Below are 24,142 nucleotides of genomic sequence, written 5' to 3' on the forward strand. Positions count from 1 at the left end.
TTGAGATATGATTTCTCCCGACCTGGCTCTGTGTCTCCCGCTTGAAATGATTTCTTACTTAAAATCATTGTGTGTTGAAAAATAAGCCTTAGATAGCACGAGAGAGCATCTAGAACCCTAGAGCTAGAGCTTCCAGGGCCCTTAAGCGGGCCCTGGACCCCGGCCGCAGGGAACTTTGCGCTCGTGATGTGCGCTTTGCGCACATCATATTGAAGTCTCCCGTTTGCTAGGGATTTAGGGCGGGAGAATCTCCTGATCAGAAGGTGCTTGGGGTTGGAGTCTCTGATCATCACATGGTAAAAACTTATGTAACACCTGTATGCACATTTGCTTTATTTTATTTTCAGTGTTCTGTCTCTATGATTTCACTTTTCAGTGCATTTTTGCATCATGATGATAGTTATCTGGCTGGGCGGCGGGGTGTTATTATTCCGTCTTCTTTGTTTTGTTTTCAGACTGTAAGAATTTCATGAGGAGAAATGAGTCCTAACTCCTTCAGATAGCCACCATGGGTTTAAGGAGACTGGTATCCGTCCTCAATTTAGGCTGCATATCATACAGGAGAGCCTGGGATCTACAGCAGAAATTGGTCAGACGACAGCTGGACGTGCTCCAGTCAATCACAGATAAGGAGCGACGGCACGAAGGAACTCAGGACTTGCTCTTACTATGCACACACAGTCCTGTGTATACAATTGGTAAGCCAGTTTGTTTATTTGTTTGTTTGTTTGTTTGTTTATTTATTTTTCATAAATTCTATCCTTTATAACTGTAGTGTAGCATGTCATACTAGTACCTAAACACCAATAGGAGTTGACGTAGCAGTGACTGGGGAAAACTTTCCTAAGTAATTACTCTTAATCCAAATATCAAGCATTGCATCAATTGTGACTGTGACTGGTTTAACACTTTCTCTGTTATTTATGTTATTCATATTACAGTTGAACCTCTCGTATCCGGACAAGTCGGGACTGGGGCTCATCCGGATAAGAGATTTGGCCGGATACGGGAGACTCAATGCTAAATACATGTACATATACGTACACATGTACTGATGTGGCTCATTGTAGTACCACATGTAGTAATGTGTATACTGCAACCTTTTCATTGTTGCACTCAGTAACAGACCCCAAAATAGAGGTTCGTGTTTGCAAGAATGAAATCATTTTCTTTTATAAATTCTTGGGATGGTTTGCCTAAATAATTATTAAGAAATGTATCAAGTAGATCTTGAAAATAAACAGTACGAGTCGACGAAACTACGCTTCAAAATTTGATCATCGCGGCTCGGCAAAGTCGACTGTAGGTCGCCATTGTTAGATTGAGTTGGGAATCCCCCTTTCCTCCCGTAATTACAAGTGTATCACAAAAAAAAAAATCATGGCGAGATTGCGTCCGTATAATAGAGAGATCCGGATAAAGGGAGGCCGGATAAGAGAGGTTCAACTGTATTTGATTCTTTACTATTCTATCCTGTTGTGTTGTATTGTGTTGGGTTGTCTTTTATTCTATTCTGTTCTGTTCTGTTCTGTTCTGTTCTGTTCTGTTCTGTTCTGTTCTGTTCTATTCTATTGTATTCCATTCTATCTCTCGTTTTATAATCTAAACCTTTGTGGCTTGATTCCAAGGTATCAGAACCAAAGGATATTCTCGTGACGACGAAGAAAGACTCAGATCACTAGGTGCTGACTTCTTTCGGACTGAGCGAGGAGGATTAATCACCTTTCATGGCCCGGGTCAGCTGGTGGCCTATCCCATCCTGGACCTGACTCATTATAATCGCAGTGTGCGATGGTATGTGGAACAGCTAGAGGGCGTCGTTATCAGGACGTGCAATAAGTTTGGCGTCCAAGGTGAAAGGTCACCTCACACTGGTGTCTGGGTCGGGGATAGGAAAATTGCTGCAATAGGTGAGTGATTTAGTAGGCAGACATAAAGTGCTCGGATTGTTAAAATGAAATGACTGTCTCTTTAACTTTATTTATTCTGAACCCACTTATTAAAGAACTGGCTGTGTTGTGGGAGAACATGTGGAGAGAGAAAAAAGCTTCAGTAATTGAGTTCCTTGAAGATAAATTGTAATTTGTATTCAAGCTTTTTCTTTCCTTTTCCAGACAGTGATGTAAAATGTACTGCCTGCATCAGTGTTATCATCTGTTTGTTGCACCTTAGTTTGCAAACAATTAATGGCTTTCTACAATGCAGGAGAGAAGTTGACATTAATCTTAGAAATATGCCAGCAACATGCATTTCATCAATGAAATTCTATTTTTATACTCAATTTGAAATATGTGTTCAGTCATTCAAATACAACCATAAAATTTCTGTGCAGGAATTCACTGTAGCCGCTACATAACAAGCCACGGCCTGGCACTCAACTGCAACACTGATTTGAGCTGGTTTGACCACATCGTGCCATGCGGGATTGAGGGTAAGGGAGTGACCTCGCTCAGCCGGGAGCTCGGGAGGGATGTTACCGTTGAGGACACCATAGAACCATTTCTGAACTCCTTTAGTGAACAGTTTGGATGCATCTTGGAGGATGCAGACAGGGGCAGGCAGGGCGTGGCATAGAGATGATGTGGTGCTTGTTTCCATGGAGAGACAATTCTTACTTGATGGGCAGACAAAGGACATTCATTTTACACACAAACACTATAAAGTTGATGACTCTATATTATTCTTATTTATACAACGCCTCAAAAGATTCTTATTGGTCAGCTGCTCTTTTTGTAGAGCATTTTTGAATAGCACATAGTGATGTCATCCATGTACAGTTATGTACATGATAGGCTGCTAAGTATGCAGGTTAGCATTATTGCTCACCTCTGACAACTCAATATTCATATTTTTGCCATGAGCACTCTATCAGTTACTGTCAGTCATTTTACTCAATCACTTCCTTGTCCAGTTGTACCAGTTGCCTTTCCTGAGAAATGGTTAGCAGTACACTGAAATATGATACCATGAAAGTCCTTGGCTTAGACCACACTCATCAACGTCCAAAATGTTGTGTAAAATAAAATACTGTAGTGGTCTTTATTCAAGCAATGGAACAAGATTTCACATTCTGTTAAAAATGAGATTCTCTATTCCAATTGAATTTGCCTCACTTAGTAGAGCATCTTATCTTTTGCCACGTGCAAAATCTTGTGCCATTGCACTCTTGACCATTTACTATTTTGTATATATGGTGTGTGCTGAATAATATAATGACTTTTGGTCTGTTCACACTGTGATTATTATGGTCAAGATGAAAGTATTTTTCTTCTGTGATTAACCTGTTTCTTACAGGTTGGATAGTGCAATGTGTTTGCTCCGCAGGATTTGCTGTGTGGTAGGGTCATTAGATATTGTCTGGGGTCTAGCTTAGCTCCAATAATTGTAAAGAAAGAAGGAGAAATGACAAAACAGTATTATTGTTAGGGGCATTACAAGGGAAAATCATGCCGCAAATGCCCAACTTCTAGTCATATCTCCTGACTTCTAAGAGAAGATACAATGTAGCTGCAAGTCTATGTACTCTTGATAGAAATATGCCATGTTATTTCTTACTTCTTAAAGAAGTCTCTATATTTGATTGAAAAAAAAGTAAGGGTCAACGCCTTTCTTCTCAGCACAAATACAGTACCTCTAAGATGTCACACATTGATTCTTGAGCTAAATTTTAAAACTTGCCATGTTTTGGATACTGTAGATGGACATGAACATCTTCATGTTTATGTTGGACACAGGGAGATCACAATTGACTTTAATTTTTGTCTGAAGTGTGGTTGTAGTGATTAGCTCTAGGTGATTTATTGTTTATGAATTGTTTGAAACATTATCAAGATTTTCATAATGGTAATACATGTATAGAGTAATAAATTAACTCTTTATTTGCCATGGTGGAAACCCCCTGTGTGCCACGTTATCCTGAGACACAAAGGTAGTCATGCTTTGTGAAAGAATTCTGTTTTTCCAATCTATATAACTTCTGCAAATATCTGTTAAGCTGGACATAATAGCAAAGTTGAAGAGGAGTGCCAAGCTTTGCTTTGATATGAATTGCATGACAAATCTATTTCTATTTATTTTTTTTTTAATAACCAGTTGCTACACGACTGTGAAGGCATGACTTTTACACATGAAACCGTGAGAGAAACTTCGAATGTACATGCAAACTTTGTTGGGAACACTGCTTGAAAGTCGATCACCACATAGAATGCAAGCTGTATGTAAAAGGAACAAAAGCGCTAGAAAAGCTTTCATTGTACCATGGGATTAGGCGATTTATCAATCGGTTTAAGCTGATTAGTGCGTTTGAGCTGAATGTGCGAAGTTGGCACGCCGTCGACTTAGTGGGATGTGCAAACATGGCACATAAAGAGTTAATGAAATTATACCGAATGTGTGACATTGCCACTTGTTTGTAAACAAAGCAATTTGAAATCATATTTCATGCCTGACTTTAGAGTGTGTCCTTCAGGACAAACATTGCACTGTTACTTCAGTCAGTGAAATGAAACATTAGCTCAGTATGCAAAAGTATTTCCACACCAGTGACTGTATAAAGATTGTGACTGTTGTCACATTTTATGCTGGCATGATTGTCCATTCATATATCTATCAAGGCAAAGCAGATTTTGAACCCTACAAACAGCTCTTTCGTATGTCTTTATAACTTTACAAGGACTGAACACCTCATGTTGATTGGGAATTTACGCTCGTTTGTGGTTTTTGGTGACAAAGGCCTGTGTGGTATTTACATGCTTTATCTATTGTTTCTTCATGACACATTTTTCCAAGTTTTCTTTTCTTTTCCCTCATAAATGAACTTGGTGCTGCATTTTATATCTATTCTCGTAATGTATAAATATCATTTTGATGTGTGTATGAGTAATTAGTTTTTAAAGTCATTCTCATACTGTGTATGATTAATCGTGATACAAGCCTGTACATGTAATGTCATTCTCATACTGTGTTTGTATGATAACCATACTTTGGCTTAATATCTGTCAGTGTACAAGATACAATGTATCTAAAATTCATCAGTTATACTATGATATATACTGACCAGTGTGTCAATATACATATAATATATATTCAAATTTCATGCATCCTGCATTGAGTAATGTTGTCATTAACAGCTCCAAAGTTTGCTTGCGTTCCCAACAGGATTTTATCAATAGTGTACTCACCAGCATGTAAAATGCATGTGTATTTCTACATAAAAAAACAACAACAACAAAACAAAATAAAACAGAAGAAGTATTTTCACTTGTGCTGATAGTTATGAATGTGTGTGTATCACGTGATTTACTGGAGTTCCAAGAATGTTGTTGATTCCACTGCTGTCAGGCAACTGACCAAAGCCAGAACTATATTATCTAAATAATCAGTTCAGCATAAGTGTTCATTCCGAAAAAGATATCTAATAAACATATACGTGTACATGTATGTGTACACAACTAGAGAATGGTTTTACAATGAACTCATCAATTTAGTTGTGTATATGTTTATTAGCTCTGGGAATGGAACAATTTTGTCTACCTGTATTTTTACCCTATCTCTTCTTTTATTCATGTATTTTTTTAACAGTTTTGTAATGATGTTTGTTAGATTTTTCTCTGAAATAGACATATAAAACAAACAAATGACTTGCCTCCAAAATAACATTTAGACCAGAGGTAATTTTATTAGAAATGATAATCTTACAGCGGGGCTCGACATTATTTTTTTTTTTTTCTCTGTGATGGCCCATTCGTGCCACTAAGATCTTTCAAAGTGAAATTTTGTTCCCCTCCGCCCCCAAAAAACAACAACGTTAAAACACACGCACACACAATGTAGTGGCCCAAAATAAAAGGAAACAAAATCCTTTGGAATTTTAAGTGCCTAATTTGGCCACTAAAGATAGCCTTGTCAGAAAATTGGTAGTCCAACATCAGATTTTAGTGGCCCCAGGCCACTGAACCATGGCTAGTGCCAAAACCCCATAGTAACACAGCTTGTATATATATATATATATATATATATATATATATATATATATATATATATATATATATATATATATATATATATGGGGAGGGGGGTTGTTGATTGTTTGGTTCATTTATGCAAACGAATACAATAATGTACACATATTCCAAAAATACAAACAGTGACAGATGCAATAGATATGATTTTAAAAAAAGTATTAAACAAGTAGAGAAACATTGACAAAGGTACAAAATATCGCAGTATACCAAGTACGGGAGACATACAGAATGCCTATACCATACTCACATATAAGGTTATCATTACACGTAACCAAGGAGGTTGCCTAGTACAAGTGTACCTCCTTGACGTAACGTAGTACTTAGTGGTTTCAGCACATGTAAATGATTGTTATCGCATAAAATCAGTTATTGGGAGTGAAAGGAGCTTCTTCAGCTCTAATGAAGACACGCTGAACTATTAGAACAGATACAGCTAGTTTCCTAGGTACAGAGATGCAGAGTCCCCCGCTGAGGCAGACGCAACGAATGTAGATTGAAAACATCGTACCAGGTAAACAATTTAGGAGCTGGTTAGTAAATTTTGCGCATAGCATTATTACAAATGAATTTTTACATATTATGCACTTGATGCCAAAAGATATCTGGACGATCGACATTTATTTCTACTGACAATATTAATCATCTCAATCCCTAATTTCTCGTACAGCATAATACTAAATCCCTCGAATAGAATGGAAGAAAATGTCACTTGACGTTTCTTCCAAAGTACTGTCTTGTACTCGGGTATGAACCAATCGATGACAAAAAAAAAAAAAAAAAAAAAAACTGTATGTGGAATCGATTCTATGTTTAGAGATCGATTCACTCATTTTCTCTCCCTTTACTGCCACGCCCCCTCGAAATCCCCGGAATGACTTCCCCTGTTTTCTTAGAAAGGGGCGGAACATACCAGAGCGATCTTATGATCAATAGCAAACTATCTTAATTGTCAGCAAGGATCAGTGAAAATTAGAGAAGAGTTGATGGTCACTAGCTTGATCAGGCAGTCTCACCTTTGCTGATTTGTTATGTTACCATTTTTAGAAGAAACTTTATAATGTTGTTGAAAAAGAACATGATGAACTTTCATTTATAAGTTAGTCTAATTTAACAGGGTTTTGTTGAATCATGAATGAAATGTGTCATAACGAATATAGATAAACTCTGAATAAGTCTATCAATATTTCTGTACATTCGATTTCCACTAAATTTCTAGTTATTATGGTTGATTTGTATAATCAGAAATGGGATGCATTTGAGATGACATGTGCAATAATGGTGAACAGTTTAATGTATGATTTTATAGCATGTTCTGTTTTGTGGAAGTTAGAGCAATTGATATTTATATAAGGATTCGTGGGAAAATATCTGCATGGGAAATTGCTGCAAATTTCTGCTTCTGTTTCTGTTTCGGTTCCGTTGGCATACTCGATCAGAATTAAACTGTACTCCACCAACATTCATTGTGATTGGTGACTCATGGGATGTGCACAGCATGAGAAGTGTTTCACATTTTGAGTCTGCATTGGAGGTAGACGTGAGTGTTTCCTCATCAAGTAAATATTCCAATCCACTGCTGTCCTGTGGAAGAATGTGTACGTTGTACTGATGTGTACGTCTCCCTTGGTCAGTGTCCTTTGGATTTTTAATTCTGCTGTTCCCTCTGGTTGTTCTTCCCTCTCTGTTATTTATTTTGATGTAGGCGTCGGCCTCACAATTCCTCAGCTTCTCCATTCATGATTTTGTACAGTGTAATAGGTGAAGTCTAGAAATTCTCCTCCTAAAGCTTACTCTTCTTACCTGAGAAATATACATGTACATGTATATGATCCTCATACCATGTATCATTCACAACCAACGACTTTATTCTACAAATTAATAAACAAAATAGTATTCTAAAAATGAGCATTAATTGTTTAGGGTGGCTGAGAAAGTTAATGGAGATCCTCAGAAGTCCTGATCCACATTGAAATATTGTGTATCATTTAAAATCATAACTATAACGTGTAGCATATGGGGATCGAATTTGATTTAGCAGACATTTGTTTTAACAACGAAAAGGGCCCAGAGCCCGGCAGAGATTTTTAGTGTTGCCTTGATTATTTTTTTTTTTACCAAATCCCACCATCATATATCCTAACTACATCCCATGATGTTTTAATTATTTTTCCTGTCCTTTTTTTTTTTTTTTGCTCCATAACGACATTTAGAAGAAGGAGGAGAATGAAAAGAAGAAGAAGGAGAAGAAGAAGAAGAGGAAGAAGCAGAATTAAGAAGAAGAAGAAGAAGAAGAAGAAGAAGAAGAAGAAGAAGAAAAAGGAGCAGGAGAAGAAGAGCTAAGAAGAAGAAGAAAAAAGAAGAAAAAATACAAAGAGGATAAAGAAAAAGGAAATGGAAATAGAAATGGCACTCACGGAAACACACACAGAAAAGAGATCACAATCGATTCATATCACAGGACACCGGAAGTGAAAACACCTCCCACTACCTGATCAATCGATTGTGAAGCTACGCGAATATCTAGCTGAACGTACAGCTAAGCAGTGAAGGTAATAAGAAGCAAACATGGCCTCCTTTCGCCGGGATGCACCGGCCCAGGTGATCATCACCACCTCAATAGTTTTAATTTTGGTCGTCTGTTGTCGGTCGCAGACAACCATCGGCAGCACCACAAGCACAAGTCTCGGCTGCGAGGTGGAGCCGGGAAAAGTCGCCTTGCAAAACGTCGAAAAGCAGCATCGACAGGACTCGCTGAACTTGTTATTGTTCCTCGTGCTGTTGGTTGTCACAATCCTCACAACATGGCTGTTCAAACACCACCGCTTTCGCTTCATGCACGAGACAGGCCTAGCAATGATATACGGTTAGTAGTAAACCATCGATCCTTACGAGGAACCCGAGACTATCTCTTACTGATACAACGTATCTTGTTCTTCTAATCTATAGATCTTCTTGTCAAAATATGTAATGCATGAACAGTAAATTTACAGTAGTAAACTCCCAGAGAGAATGTGCAGGTGATGGATAGACTGTTTGGTGTCGGTGTTGTGTAGTCAAAGACCATGAAGACCACCACCAGTCCGAAGGGAGGATAAACTTCACACGAGTTGTATGTTGATTACAGCATGCGCGGGCGTTTCATGGCATGCAGCAGTCTTCATCAGTCTCGGCAGCTTGTTGTTGATGAGGAATGTCATTACATTGGCTTGCTGCTTTGACAAGACAGGCATGATCAGATGGATGATGCATGATGTTGTTATTCAACTAATGTAACGTTACACTGCACTGATCGAAGGCAAAGCAAACTACTTTGCAATCATATCAGGAAATGATACTTCCTAACTTTTAATCAGTGTGTTTGTGTGTGTGTTTGTTGAATAGATCAGATGCATTATACTTTTTTTTTTTTTAGTCACCCATCATGACCTATGTATGATGTACTCATACCAGTTAATAAACAAGCTTTTTGCCTCCAAAATTAAATGCACAATGAGTTGGCTGTCTTAACCTTATGGCAAGAAATGCAGACCATACCATTGTTGACAAAAACACAAGATGATTGCCAACTAGTAGTAGTATAACTGATCGCCAACTAGTATGAAACTCTGTGAGCAAATTAACTTTACACATTTTCTTTATTATCAATAGTAAATACCTTTGTTAGGAAATAATGTATGATAGGAATGCAGGATGTGTTGATCATGTGTCAAGTTGTACCCATGTGAATATTTTCAAATTGGATAATTCCGTGAAGTTGGGCACAAAGTGTTACATTTTAGCATAACTCAATACTAATTATGCTATACATATATTCTTTATAGGCTTTACATTTGTATTGAGACCATACATTTTCCTGGAAATTTTGTGCCATTCAGACTCAGTTTTGATGAAGTTATTAAAAAAAAATGTAACGGTGTCCTGTAGCATCGTGACGTGTCCATGTAGCATCGTGATAGTTAAAATCTGGTCCTAAAAGACAAATTAATGCAATTAGCTTGACCAAAATTTGATATGATATGCATAATTACTAGATTAGTCAGATAGCTAAATATCTTAACTCTATTTTCCACAGTTTACTTTTACAAGAAAATTACACAATGTGTCACTATGCTACACGGTGTCCACCAAATGTAACAAAAAAGGACACCACGTGGCATCGTGATACATTTTGTAATTTTCTTTTAAAATTAAAACTGTGTACAGGAAATTTGAGATATTTAGCTTTCTGACTAATCTAGTAAATATGCATATTGCATCAAATTTTGGTCAAGCTAATTGCCATAATTTGTCTCTTAGGACCAAATGTTAAAATTTCACGATGCTACATGGACACGTCACGACCGTTACATAATAACTTCATCAAAATTGAGTCTGAATGGCACAAAATTTCCAGGAAAATGTGTGGCCTCAATGCAAATGTAAAGCCTACAAACAATAAATGTATAGCATGATTAATATTGAGTTCTGCTGAAATGTATTTTTCAAATATCACGATGCTATATGGACACTGCCCCAACTTCATGGAATTACCCAATTACACTTTTCATAATAATACTGGTTTGTTTCTATTTTTTCACCCACTTATTTGAAGGGTACTGTACTTGGTCAGTATAGACCAATGTGAAATTTGGGTGTTTTTTTTTTTTTAAATGTGCATGTTGTCATATTCTTCCTCATGTTTTTATTTCCTACCTCAGGAGTAATCGTGGGGGTGATAGTATTCTACGTATCCAGTGGAAATGGGGAGGATTCTTACGTGGCTGTAGAGAAGGGCAAATGTGGATCAGGCATCGCCCCTATGGATCTCTATCTCCACTTGGTGTACGATGAGTTGGGTTCACAGAACGTCACCTTCCTCTACATCCGTGACAGCGTAGTGGGCCAGGTCCAGGAGAAATCGCGTGACTTTGGGTCAAAGGTCAGTTGAGGAAAGAAGAGACACACAGAAAGTTCTCAGACATAATCCTATAAAGTTGTACTTCCACCTCAGCACAATAGCTTAAATTACATATCCACCCAGTATAGGAGTCAGTGTAGAATTTCATAGCATTTGTGTGATGATATAGTTTTGGGGGGAGATGGGACTTCAGGTTTCCAACATTATTGTGAGATAATGAGAAACCTCTTAGGCGTTGCATCAAAATTATGGCCAGCAGGATCCCTCAGGATCCTGCTTGAATCAGGATCGTGAGGGATCCTGCTGGTCATAATTTTGATGCAATGCCTAATAAGATATGAAAGAGCGTACAGTTCTACGAGGAATTAAAAGTTTGTCTGATGAAATTGGTTTTGAAATGGCTGAGATATCCAAAAACAAAGAGGTACTAAAAGAGGTGGAACCTACCATTTATTAGGACCACTTTGCTTTACTCTGTTTTTTTTTTTTTTTTTGTATCTCGGCCATTTCAGAACCAATTTTCATCAAATAAACTTTCAATCCTTTTAGAATTGTATCCTCTTTAATATTTCGTAAGTGGTTTCTTATCTCACAAACAGTTAAAATCTGAATCTCCCATCTCAACCAAAACTATACCATCCCTTTAACCAGTCGCTTTCTCTCTCTCTTTTTTTTTTAATCCTCATGGAAATGATTCAGAAATTGAAAGTGCTGATGTGGAAGTTAGTAGAAAATTTGCATCAACTGTTTGCTTGATGATGAATCTTTACAGATGCCACTCTTACCCCCCCCCCCCCACATCAGGTATTTATGTGAATTTACTGCAATGTGTCTACAGTATCTGAAAGTCCATAGGAAAATAAAGTGGATTGCAAATAGCATGGTACTCCCAGCAACTGTAGTCAATGCAGCTTCAATGAAGGTTTAGTAGACAACATATTGGGAGGCCTATTGAATGTGATTTCTATAGCAAACCTCTTTCATGCTCTTGATGGTATCCATGGTATTCTAAGTTTCAAATGCATGAACCTCCCTTGGTTGGGAAATAAAACAAAGCAAAGACAAAACTAGATTATGTAATGAAATACGGGCAATGGTTTCATGTATGCGCATTTGCCCTGTCTGTAATCGTATCACAGTATCCAGGTTAAAGGGATGGTATAGTCTTGGTTGAGATGGGGCTTTAGGTTTTCAACTTTTTTGCGTGTGAGATAATGAGGAACCTCTTATGAAATATGAAAGAGTATATAATTCTAAGAGGAATTCAAAGTTTATTTCATGAAAATTGGTTTTGAAATGGCTCTATATCCAAAACAATGTGATCTTGATAAAAGGCAAGACTCACCTTTTATTAGGATTGCAGCTTTGTTTTACTTTTTTTGTTGGATATAGAACTCAGCCATTTGAAGACCAATTTTCATTAAATAAGCTTTGAATTCCTTTCAGAATTGTATGCTTTTTAACATTTTATAAGTGGGTTCTGAATATTTTGCAAAAAGTTTAAAGCTGAATCCTCATCTCAACCAATTCTGTACCATCCCTTAAAAAACAAACAAACAAACAAACAAACAAAACAGTAAAGACAGATTTGACCAAACCTCTGTTTGCTATTCTGATGTGCTAGAAGCTACCTGGGATCCATGCTGGCAGTGTTGCAATGCAAATTTTGTTCCAGTGTGATATTCTTCTTCAGAATATTTTTCGTTTTTGGGGTGACTGGATAACACTATCATAACTAATGTAGGACTGCTTTTGAGGTATATGTTTCATTAAATCTTAAGATGATATATTACTGGTGGTATTTGTTTCTGACCCAAAGCTGCCAAAATCAATAAACATTTATAGCACAGCACATGTACATGTATAGTGAATGGTATCACCCCTGAAAATTTCCATAACAAATATGTCATTGCTGTACTTTATTTGTTTTCTTAATTTCCTCTGACAGCTTCAATTTGATCCGGAAATATTCTTCAACATCTTGCTTCCTCCAATCATATTCTATGCTGGCTACAGTCTGAAACGGGTAAGGATATATTGATATATTTCTTATGGCTGATTTCTGTATACAGGATTTTCATCAGTTGTAAAGTTATTCTTTTGCATTGCAGTGGTTCATTAGCAGGTTTTCATACCTTCTTTTGCCTCCCAGAGAGAAATCAGTTTGTCTTGAATCAAATTAGTCCTGTGAACTATTTTCTGACATTTTGAAATTGTTAATGGAATTTAAGTCATACTTAGGTCAAAATTTAGAGTTATCAAGTATGAAAATACCTTGAAGAAAACCTCGCTGTGAGTTACACACAAAATGCTGTTCATAAGGTAAAAGCTCAGTACAACAAATCACTGAAACATGCAAAATAGGTGATAAAACTTCATGTTGTTTGAAATATTCTTCATATCTATAATTGTGGTTGAATTTTGTGTAGCTGTTGTGTTTTTTAGTAATGTGTGAAGGAAAAATTTGTCATTTTATCGTTTTCCAGCTGGAAAAAGGCAAGACTGAAACATTTCATTAGAATGTCATGTAATCTACTTAAAATATACAAAATTTGTCGAAGAAATGACAAGGTTTCCTTTCGTCTTTGCAGAGACACTTTTTCCGCAATCTGGGGTCAATCCTGACATATGCTTTTGCTGGAACATTAATCTCCTTCTTGGTTGTGGGGTAAGTTATAACATTTACAACTTCTTGTTGTGAAGTGCTATGGAGAAAGCAAGAGAGAGAGAAAGATAGATAAGGCCCTCTCTTTTGCATAGTGTGGTGAAGTATTAAAACAGAAAGTAGTCGTAGATTAAAGACACATTTATTCACTTTGTGGCACATTTTTTGGTGTGCTTTCTTTTCTGATCAGCACAGTGCACAAGTTTGTTGCAGGTTGGGAGCTGTAAATTACCCTGTTCATGCAAACAATCACACTTTGACTTTCTTGTCGGACTGTTGTATCATTTTCACCTGATTGTGTGTGTCCAACTTACATTTCAACAATGGCTACTGTCTTCTTTTAAAAAAAAATTCATTTGGAGGTGGGATAAACTGAAAACCCACGATGTATAAAATAGATCTCTAAGTTCACTGCCATATATGCAAACAAATGCTGTGGGTTCACATAAAGAGTTTTGAACAGAAGCATTTGCACAAAAGAAAAAAATAGTATAGTGCCAGAACAACTAGGATACATACTCATCAAGCACGTACTGTTTTTCATATAGTGACATCTGTCCATTGCACACTGTCTTTCTCTGAGTCATCATCATTTGGACTTTGATAGTACATCAATGCATTCCTGCTCCCACTTGTTATTCTGGGAAAAATGTTTGACTAGAAATGTTGAGGGCTTCCACCTCTAATGTTTGCCATCTCATAGAAACATTTCCGCAAGGTGGAGTGCAATGTTTGCAGTTTGACAGTCAGGCACGTGGTTGGTGTAGTAGACTCAAGGACATTAGATCATGGGTTCTGACCCTCCACAGTGTGTTTTAGCCAATACCTAACACCCAAGATGCTTTGCTGGACTATGGTACTCAGTCAGTGGCATTGTCTAGGTAATGATAACGTTAGGACCTCTTGACAGAACAGTGCTTACTCTATTTACATGTTGAGGATGAGTCCCAAATATCTCGGGCAAGTGTCTATGGGAAATGTAGGTTGTAGCAAAATCAGCCCATCCTCAACGGGTTAAAAGGAGATTAAGGCCTTGTACAGCTACAATGTCTCACCAATTCTGCAAAAGGCTCCCTGAAAAATTCAATCATCTCTTCATGTCATGGCAAGGAAATATAAAAGCTTCTCTGATTTGGGAATTATGGTATCTTTCCCAATTTAGATGCAGGTGACAGACAAATACCTTCCTAATTGATCTTTGGAACCTACCTGCTCATGACGTGAAAATGCTTGCATCCCTGCCCTTTGTAAATAACAGCATGGTTTCACATAATTGAGGAAATTTTTGATAAGGGTGTATTACTTCCAGATTGCAGTAGTCTCCGTTAAGTGTGACTTGCATTCAAAACATAACAGCAACAAACCAAAACATACATCATTACACTAATTCCACATCAGGGCAAATAATGTCTGTATAATGAAATCACAATATGTACATGTACATGTATGTGATTCAAATACATCACACAACTGTTGTACAAATTGTAAAATGTATGTAGGGTGTTGCAGGGCAATGTTATAATTCCTCACTAAATGATGAAACTTAGAGGTCAAAGTTTGCTGTTTGTGTTGTTGTTTGTTTGTGCATGTGTGTTTTTGTCTTGTGGTATGTTTGTTTGTTTGTTGTTTTTTTTTCAATGAGGAAGATCAGTAAATAACCAAATGATGTTGGAAGTCGTTTTTTTCACAGAAAATGTTGTTCTTGTAAATGAGAGACAGTTTCTGAGATAAAGAGGATAGCTTGTGCTGTCATGAAATTTGAAGTGGCTTCATTATTACAAATAATTGTATATACCTGAGTGTGTTCCCAGTTACTTATAAAGTAATAGTACTTTTTGCATACTGTGTAGATGGTAAATTGAGTACAGTGGAATTATTTTGATTCTGAGCCAGTGGTGCTTAAGTAGTACTTTAACTGTGATTTGTTCCACATTTGATTTACTTGTCATGCTATCTCCTTGTGTGCAAAAAAATAAAAAATAGTAAAATAAAAAAGAAATGAATAAATGAATTAAAATAGATCATAGATAGAGAAATGAATAAATGAATAAATGAACAAATAAATAATAAATAAAAATTGAAAAGTCAATAGTTTTCTGCATAATTCAATTTTAATGATTAATCAAAGGTGTTCCATAGGTTACTTCTGTAAAAGACTGTGTATTGCAGTGTAACCCCTGTGATTCATAATGTTATGTACACCACGCATTTGTTAGACACATTGACTGACAATCTGTCCATGTTGCAATGAATACAATTATTGTCATGCATATATCATACAACATGTAGTTGATTAGTAACTGAAATGAATCAGAATATGAGCAAAATGTGTTACTGTGATGAATTACTAATTTCTTGAAACCACACTCCAGTTTAATAAGACCTTTTTGTAGATTGCATGCAATTCTGTTGTTAGTTTGAATAATACATGTATGTCATGGGTTTGATTCTGATTGCATTGGAGCACACACCTTTTGACAGGAAAAAGATTGTTAAATCATAAATTTAACAAACTGTATATAAAGTCTGGAAATGAGAAAATATATCAAGATAATCTTTGCCGGCTACTACATTTCAGCAGTATTAGCGAGCACGAAATATCATTGTACACAGTGCACTTTCCATTAGATTATGGACTGGTACAAGGTTGTATAAAGCAACAAGCAAGATAATAGTATAGGCCCTACTGGTTTGTTTGTACATAATTATGTACAGTACAATTTGTAGGTTTTTTGTTTGTTTTTATTATTACTCAACAAAAGATGACCTGAAAATCTTCACCATTCAGTCAGCTCTGAGGATTGAGTACAGATATACCGTGCTAGATTAACTTTGCAGTGCAGGCCAGTGCATTACTAAGCCCAGTTTGTGATTGATAACTGTATTCCTCAATATACCCCTTTTTTTCAGTGCTCATTTGTAGTATCTATTCTGTCATCAAATTTGACAGCACTCCCATTTACCAGTACAGTATTGTAGCCTTCCTCCTCGATACCAGTTTTGTTTTAAAAGATTCCATTTCTCTATTATGAAGGGAGAGATGTTTGTCTTCTTTGCTTGTATCCCCCACAGTGGATTATTAGCCAGTATTATAGAATACAACAGATGCAATGACCTATTTTTAGATGTCCATGAGCTCAAAATTAGATGTTTGGCAGATTCACCAATATTTAAAGGCAAGAGCCCAGTTTTGTAGTCATGGTTCAACAATACTCTGCTGTGGCAGTGTAATCTAGATTCTAGATGCCCGTGAATATAGATGAGTTGTTTGGCACCGAAAGATGCATAATTGATGAAGGAAGTTGCTCCTTTTTGAAAATTGCCTTTCCAGTTTTGATGTATAATGAATGTTGTTGATTTCTCTTACATAATACTGTATAGATTTTATACGGTGTTGAGGTCATGCACCAGCCCAATTTGATGATGAGATTTACAGTTAAAGCATTTTATTTACTTTTTCAGTCTGTTTTCTTGTAAACTGCTTAAAGTTGCATTAAGGGGAAAAATGTTTCCTGTGATCAGAGCAATTATTCGGTTGATAATACAAGATTATTTCAAGATGGGTGTAGTTTTTCCCAAAATCAGAAAAAGTAAATATTTTTGTGACACTTCTTACACAATTTACAAATCCTGAACTTTACTGAGAGGAACCATCACAAAAATAAGAATATTCTTCCTTTTCCCTAGAATTATTGAAATATGTGGTACATGTACTCTCTCCTTCATAAGATTAACATCAAGTGAAGTTTACTATTGGAATAACCCTGGTGGGATTAATCATACAAAAGTTTCGAGATATTGTGTCAGCAAATTTTCATTTTGTATTCGTTTATTTATCTATTTATTTATATATGTATATACTTGTATTTATTTATTTATTTGTTTATTTATTCATTCATTTATTTCTTTTCTTATTTTCTTACTTTCTTACAATTGCTCTGTATACTATATGCTGGTCACCTATTAAGTGCACAAAGTGTCATTTGACAAGTTCAGTGTACATAGTCATCCAACCTCTCAATTCAATGAAAAACTGTGGTTCATTGTCAGACCACTCATAATACTGCACTACTATAGTTGGCTTTGTGTTTCATGATGGAAGACAGGCTGTTCTGTCTTTTAACATTCTTGAAACAATGCTCTCCAGGCCATTTATTACTTTCTTTAAAGTTTTACATTTTTTTTCTTGGAATCAATCCAATCTTTTTTAAACATTTCCTTTTACTTGCCTCTCTAGCCTTGTAGAAGTCATTGTACTACACACATGCCATTATACTACATGTAGGTTTTGGCAAGACAGTAAACCAATTGTCACAGTACAGCTAGGCTGAAATTAAATACTTAGAATGTATAGTTTTCTTCAATAAGTACAAGTTATCACAATATTTGTAGAGAAACAATTTTCACATGCAAGTTTTTGACATTTCCCATCCTTTGCATTCTCTCTTGCAAGTTGTTGCACTCTTTACAGACTACTGTATGCCATATATTTTGCGAGTCTAAATTTTCGCGAATCTGGACTTCCCGACAATTTCGCGAGTGATTAAATTCGCGATTGTGGAGTCCTGTACTGAACGGAAAAATGTATGTTGAAGCGTACGTCACATTCATATCGGCATTAGAGTCAATATTTTCCTGTATACAGTATACAGTATCATAATCAGTGATTCCAGGATTCTACACATACAGCATGTACACTGTATACTGTTATCATTACTACTGTTATCATTATTACTCAGAACTTGGCATGAGTATCAAACTAACTTTAGGCCTTGATGCCTTCCTAAGCTGGCCCTAATGTCTCCTCAAGTTATTAAAAAAAGAATAACTTAAGAGTCAAGGCTAAAGTGGTGATGACCGTTTAATCTAATAGAATTTGAGGCCTGTAACAGATGTATGGCACAGCAAAAATATTATCAGTGATATCATTTGTCTATCAATCATTAAAAAGAAACTGTTGGCCTTGTAACTGAAGGAAAACTTGGGCTTACAAAAAACAAACAAATAGAACAAACCATTGGCTCACATCAGCTCAATCAATATAGCATGATAATCTAACATGCAATTGTATACATTTGTACCTTATTTTCACACCTCAAGCATGCCTCAGAAAACAAGTCATGAGTCTGCATCTACACTGTAGACACTGTAACAGTCGCGCGATGCGTGCATACACTCATTCACCTTCCCTGCGTCACACCGCAAAGTCTAGAATTCGCTGGGAGAGGTTCATCTGGTTTTGATGAGCACACGCCACCCTGCTGCTGCTATTCATTGTCTTATGTTGAGTGACAATATGGTCTTGATACCGTCTAGTGATACTGTAACATGAACTTCAGAATACACAGGAATCTTCATTGTAATCTGTACCAAATGAGATAAATTAATTTTTACCCCCCTCCCAATTAGCCTACAGAGGTTTAACAGTGCATAAATGGTGATACGAATCCTGTTGATAGAGAAGGAAAAAGTAGAAGCAGAAAGAGCAAATATAAACAAATAAAATGGAATATATCTGCATTAATGCATAATATTGTCTATTTAATTATTCAGTTTTTAAAACAAAACGGGGTTCAGAGCCAAGGGGCCTGCTGTCCAAGTGAGCTCTCTTGCAAGTGTACATTATAGCCAGTTTGAGATAAAAATCACATTGCACACTATGGCAAAGATCAATTAAGCAAACTGGAATATATATATATAAAAACATTTGAAATGCAATGTAGACATACAATAAAGAATAGTGTTAAAATGTGATCATAAGCAAGGTCATGAAAGTAATGAAATAAAATTCTAAGGAAACATGATTATATCACAAAACCTATTGATCAAATCAAATGTGACAAAGAAATAAGCAGAAAAAAGTGCATTATGATTAATATTCAATTATCAATTACTTCTTGGCAGGACATATAAAGACTAAAGTTAGACACACAGATCAGATCTGTCTTATTGAGATCAAAACATTATCCAAGTAGATCTGACATTCCGTATCTCAAATTCAAGAAAATTTTAAACCACATAATGTATCAAATTTGGGTTATAACTTGAAGGTCTGTGTATCCTAAATTTGCACACTACCTGGAAAATATGTTGACTTACTGTTTGTTTTGGCATTGTACTAAAACAAAAACAAAAAAGTTGCTTCCCCCCCCCCCCATTACTGGGGTACCCATTAGTGTATGACTCATGAATGATGGCTCACAGGTTTTATTTCAGTGCATGAATAGTGAACAGAAGGGGGTAAACGCAGGGGTGATTTTTTATGCTCCAAGTAAATGGATACCCAGGCTCTCAGAGAAAGGCATGCATGACTTCTATTTTTTTTTTCTTTTTATGGCGGGAACGAGCAATCGATCTACAAAGAAATGAATATCAAATCCTTTGACCATTTGCTGCTAGAATTTTTTTTTAACCCTGTATTTGAGAGTAAAGATTTATTGGCTCCTGTGCACATTGCATTCAAGGAAGAGATAGAATCTAATACAGGTCTTTGTGTATTTTCTTTCCCATGCCAACACTATTGATTGTGAATGGTGATGGTGTGTCAACAGATACAATTTTGTTTTTTATCTACTAAAAGTGGAAAGCAGCTGTGTGTTAAAAATGGCTTTCATAAACGGAGTAGAATCCAATAGACAAGATGGTAGAGGTTTCATTGAGACAGGACAAAGAAATGTTACGTAAACATGTAATGAAAATTTAACATGTTCTAATGTGAAACAGTGACATCAGTCAGATTGTAATATGCAGAGTAGATGAAGCAGTGATACATTGTTCCTACTTTTAAGCAGGTGTGTAAATTGATACCTGGAAATGCTATGAAGACAATATACTATAAAATGAGGGATGTTTGCATGCATTTTAATTTTGCGAATTTCGCGAGAGCCAAGATTCGCGAAATTAAAATGCACATGAAATTATTGTCTACACTATACGCATTGAACGTTGGAGGCAACTCATGAAAATTTTATGCTGCGAAAAAGGCTGTCAGTTCCAATTCGCGAAAATTTCATGCTGCGAAAATATTTTGTTTTACGGTACCTAAAATGTAGTTAATGTGTACATCCATAGTCATGTGAGAAAGTGCATTGACTGTGGCTTACAGTTGAAGAGTGTAATATACAAAAAAAAAAAATCCATTTGTATCAATTTGAGATATTTTAGATTAAAGATCTATTGCTGAAAAAGAAAGAAAAAATTAAAATATAGGTCATAATTTTGATATTTATAGTTCAAAAATATTTCTTGTCATTTAATGAGTGCAGTATCATTAACAAGATTTCATTTTACTCTGTTTGATGATGGACCTCCCTGTAAAAAGCTGTGAAAATCTTTTTTTTTTTTTTCTTTTGCATTCAAACTGTTTGGTTGCCATTCCACTCATGTTCAGATTGACTCTAAAGGAATACAGTGCAATGGAGGAAAATCCAGCATAAACAGAATGGTTCAATTGTAGGAGTTACATTTAAATTCGATATGAAATAAAAAAAATTTATGGGGATTATGAAGTGTCACATATTTTCATGAAGCATCAATGTTGTTCAGAGGGAATGATCATCACCTCACAGGTGGCGAGGTCTCCCATTAACTTGCACAAAAATTGTCAATAAATTATAAAAAAGAAAGAAAGAAAGAAAAAGAATCCAGCACTTACATTGCAGCAAATAATTGCTTTCTTTCAAAGTAGCCCTTTGAGTCAAATAACTCAACTCTTGTAATGTCATGTACATTCACACGTACAGTTGTGTCCTTTTTACATGAACAAGGAATAGCTAGACATGGAGAGCCGGGTATGTAACTCACACAGTGTATGGCATGCTGAGTGTACTAACTGCATGCCTGTGGTATATGAATATGAAATAGTAATTTTGCTTTTGTCCGTGATGGAGATGGTAGGATGGATATTAATGCATATTTTCATCCTGGAACACGCAATATTGCCCTGTGGCCACTCGTGGCTTATAATTTGCCCAGCAACGGTTGTTATGAATCAGAAACACCGTTCTCGAAACAGGCTGGGGAGTGCAGTGGAAAATTAAATTGGCATTTCAATCAGATGTCCACTGTTCCTCAGAGTTGTGGTTTTGTCTTTCTGTCAGCTGGATTGCGATGCTGTTTACAGCATTTACAATTTGATTACCTCTTCGTTTTAACCCATCAATTACCCTGCTGTTTGCCCGACCCTGCCCCCCCCCCCATACACATACTTTTTTTTCTATGATCTTTATTGATTTCATTCTCAATCATAGATACACTTGAAGACAAAATCAACACCATTTTGCAGTGTTTGCAGCCATAATCCTTTAATATTGACAATGATAATAAATCATTTAACGTCAAATCATCTACAGTAAACAATGCTATTAAATCATTGTACCTTTTGTAATATGTAATAATACAATTGAAACCAAATTATCATCAAATACTAGCACAGTACATCATATCATGTAATTATACATACTGCATCATATCATATCATGTCATAACGTAACGCATATCATTATGTCTCATGAAATCGATCAGATCATCGTCTAATCTTGTCACGTGATATCATATCACATAAATTAAAGTCACAAGAGAATAAAGAATGATGTACTAGTAATGTACATGTTTCCAGTCACGCTCACGCCTTCAAGCTGTTCTCCAGTCATGGAGGGTGTGGTGTATGGATTCACCAATTAGACTCGCTGGCTGAGCAAACCACATTCAATGCATAATGGATGTCTTGTTTAAACACATCATCCCTCAGTCCTCCCACTGCGTGCTGCCTTTTACCGCTTCTTTTCTTTGTCCTCATCTCCCCCTTCTCTTGATCACTTCAATCAATCCAGCTTGATGGCTTGTTCACATTGTGTTTGTGTGTGTATGTGTGTGTTTGTATATGTGTGTATGTGTGTGTATGTGTGTGTGTATGTGTGTATGTGTGTGAGCAAGTAAATTCACTGTTAGTTCCTCCTTGGGTGCTTCAGCTTCCACACACAAAAAAAAAATGATATTGAATTAGGATCCAGTTTTTTTTTTTATTATTAGAATAAACAATGATCATGTTGAATTATGATACATTTCTTTTAGAATTAGTAGTTAGCTGCAGCACCACCACTAGAAGAATTGTAGCAGTAATACTATCATTACTCTTTTCATCATAACTTGCTATGATGATAACGAACGTCAGCATCATCTTCATCATCATTGTCATTGTTTTGACAAATGATCAGATACTACATGGAATATTATTGATTAAAGATACCATGTACCAAACTGTTGATATAATGTGGTATATTGTATATCTTTTAGGCTGTTGAAAAAAAAAGGTCTTTATTTATATTCAGTTTGCCTTTAACCCCATGAGTCACTAGAAAATTTGCCATAGAAATCATCATCGGTATGTCAACATCAAATTAGTTCCACTGATCATGAAATCTGCAAAGAATCAGAAAAAAAGTATGAAAATATGCTAATTTCAGAGAGAAATGGGAACTTCATTTTTTCTGAGATATGTTGCCAACTTGATATCAATTTTCATAAATCAGTTACAGTGAGAGGTTTTTGACAATTCTACAATGGAAACAATGAAAAACAAAGGGCTCGTATGAAATATTTTTTACTCTGCCGTATGGTCCAACACTAAATAAAGAGTGTTGAATATATAATGTAAAGTGAATAATCACAAGTACAATGGTACCAGATCTTTCATCAAGTGTGAAATCTTGTTCCATTGCATTCATAACTTTTGAATGGATAATCCACTTTTCCTTAAACTTCACTGAATGTGTTCTATTAATATTGAGCTGCATTTCCTCAGTTCTCTATTAGAAATACATAATTGCATATTTGGGATTTATTCTGTGACCTATAAGGCAATATTCACAAAAGCAACACTCTGGTGATATTGTAATTACTGTTTGAAAGTTCTCTGTTATGATGCAATGTAGTACACAATGATGTACAACTGATGGGTTATGATATTATCAGTGAGGGATCCCCAGATTCCATTTCTTTTCTACTAAGATGAATTAATGAGAAATTAAATGAATTAAAATTGGCCAAATCTATCTATAAAAAAAACAACAACAACTGTGTGTAACAGTAATGACATGGTAAAGACATGGCTCTGTCCATGATGGCAGACTCTTGATCTTGATAGTAAACACTTCAAGACCATTATTAACAAATTCTCATCTTGTCATCTCCCCATCTCTCTGTTATCTCTCCCTTCTCATCCCCAATGCTCCCCTTCTCCCAGGGGCATCATGTACCTGTTTGTGATTGTCGTCATGCGCGAGTCCCGCTTCACCAGCCAGGACTGCTTCCTCTTCGGAGCCCTCATCTCGGCCACCGATCCAGGTGAGAAAACGCTCTAACGGCCTCCTGCCAGAGAAAGGAGGAAAAAATAGAAGAAGAAAAACAACCACTCTGCCTCTATCATGTAGTCTTAGCCATTCAGACACTGACTGTAGATATGCTTGCCTTGTTCATTTTTATGATCATTTGTTTTTCCCTTTATTTCTCTCTCTCTTTCTATATCTCTGTCAAATGATGTCATTATCGTTGTCTTGG

The 24,142-nt window shown here is 36.1% G+C and overlaps 2 protein-coding genes across 2 annotated transcripts in view; both read left to right on the top strand.

Moving 5' to 3' along the window:
* Positions 1–508: 508 nt before the first annotated feature.
* On the top strand, positions 509–2,607 carry LOC140244600 (octanoyl-[acyl-carrier-protein]:protein N-octanoyltransferase LIPT2, mitochondrial-like). The gene is made up of 3 exons (XM_072324222.1): positions 509–698; positions 1,629–1,910; positions 2,333–2,607. The coding sequence occupies exons 1-3, from the start codon at positions 509–511 to the stop codon at positions 2,572–2,574; spliced, it is 714 nt and encodes a 237-aa protein (XP_072180323.1). The 3' UTR covers positions 2,575–2,607.
* A 5,893-nt stretch (positions 2,608–8,500) lies between these two features.
* The window catches only part of LOC140244957 (sodium/hydrogen exchanger 9-like), a 35,403-nt gene continuing 19,761 nt past the window's right edge, over positions 8,501–24,142 (top strand). Inside the window, exons 1-5 of the mRNA XM_072324565.1 lie at positions 8,501–8,886; positions 10,721–10,941; positions 12,869–12,946; positions 13,512–13,588; positions 23,829–23,929. Coding sequence (XP_072180666.1) covers positions 8,589–8,886; positions 10,721–10,941; positions 12,869–12,946; positions 13,512–13,588; positions 23,829–23,929 — 775 coding nt within the window. The 5' untranslated portion in view covers positions 8,501–8,588. The remainder of the gene's footprint in view (positions 8,887–10,720; positions 10,942–12,868; positions 12,947–13,511; positions 13,589–23,828; positions 23,930–24,142) is intronic.

This window comes from Diadema setosum, chromosome 21 (genome assembly GCF_964275005.1).
Source record: "Diadema setosum chromosome 21, eeDiaSeto1, whole genome shotgun sequence".
Lineage (NCBI taxonomy): Eukaryota > Metazoa > Echinodermata > Echinoidea > Diadematoida > Diadematidae > Diadema > Diadema setosum.

Excerpts from the sequence above, each read along its gene's own strand:
- LOC140244600 (XM_072324222.1), top strand. The coding sequence starts at position 509 with ATGGGTTTAAGGAGACTGGTATCCGTCCTCAATTTAGGCTGCATATCA. Across the intron at positions 699-1,628 it reads CAGTCCTGTGTATACAATTG|GTATCAGAACCAAAGGATAT; the intron begins GTAAGCCAGTTT and ends CTTGATTCCAAG. Across the intron at positions 1,911-2,332 it reads TAGGAAAATTGCTGCAATAG|GAATTCACTGTAGCCGCTAC; the intron begins GTGAGTGATTTA and ends ATTTCTGTGCAG.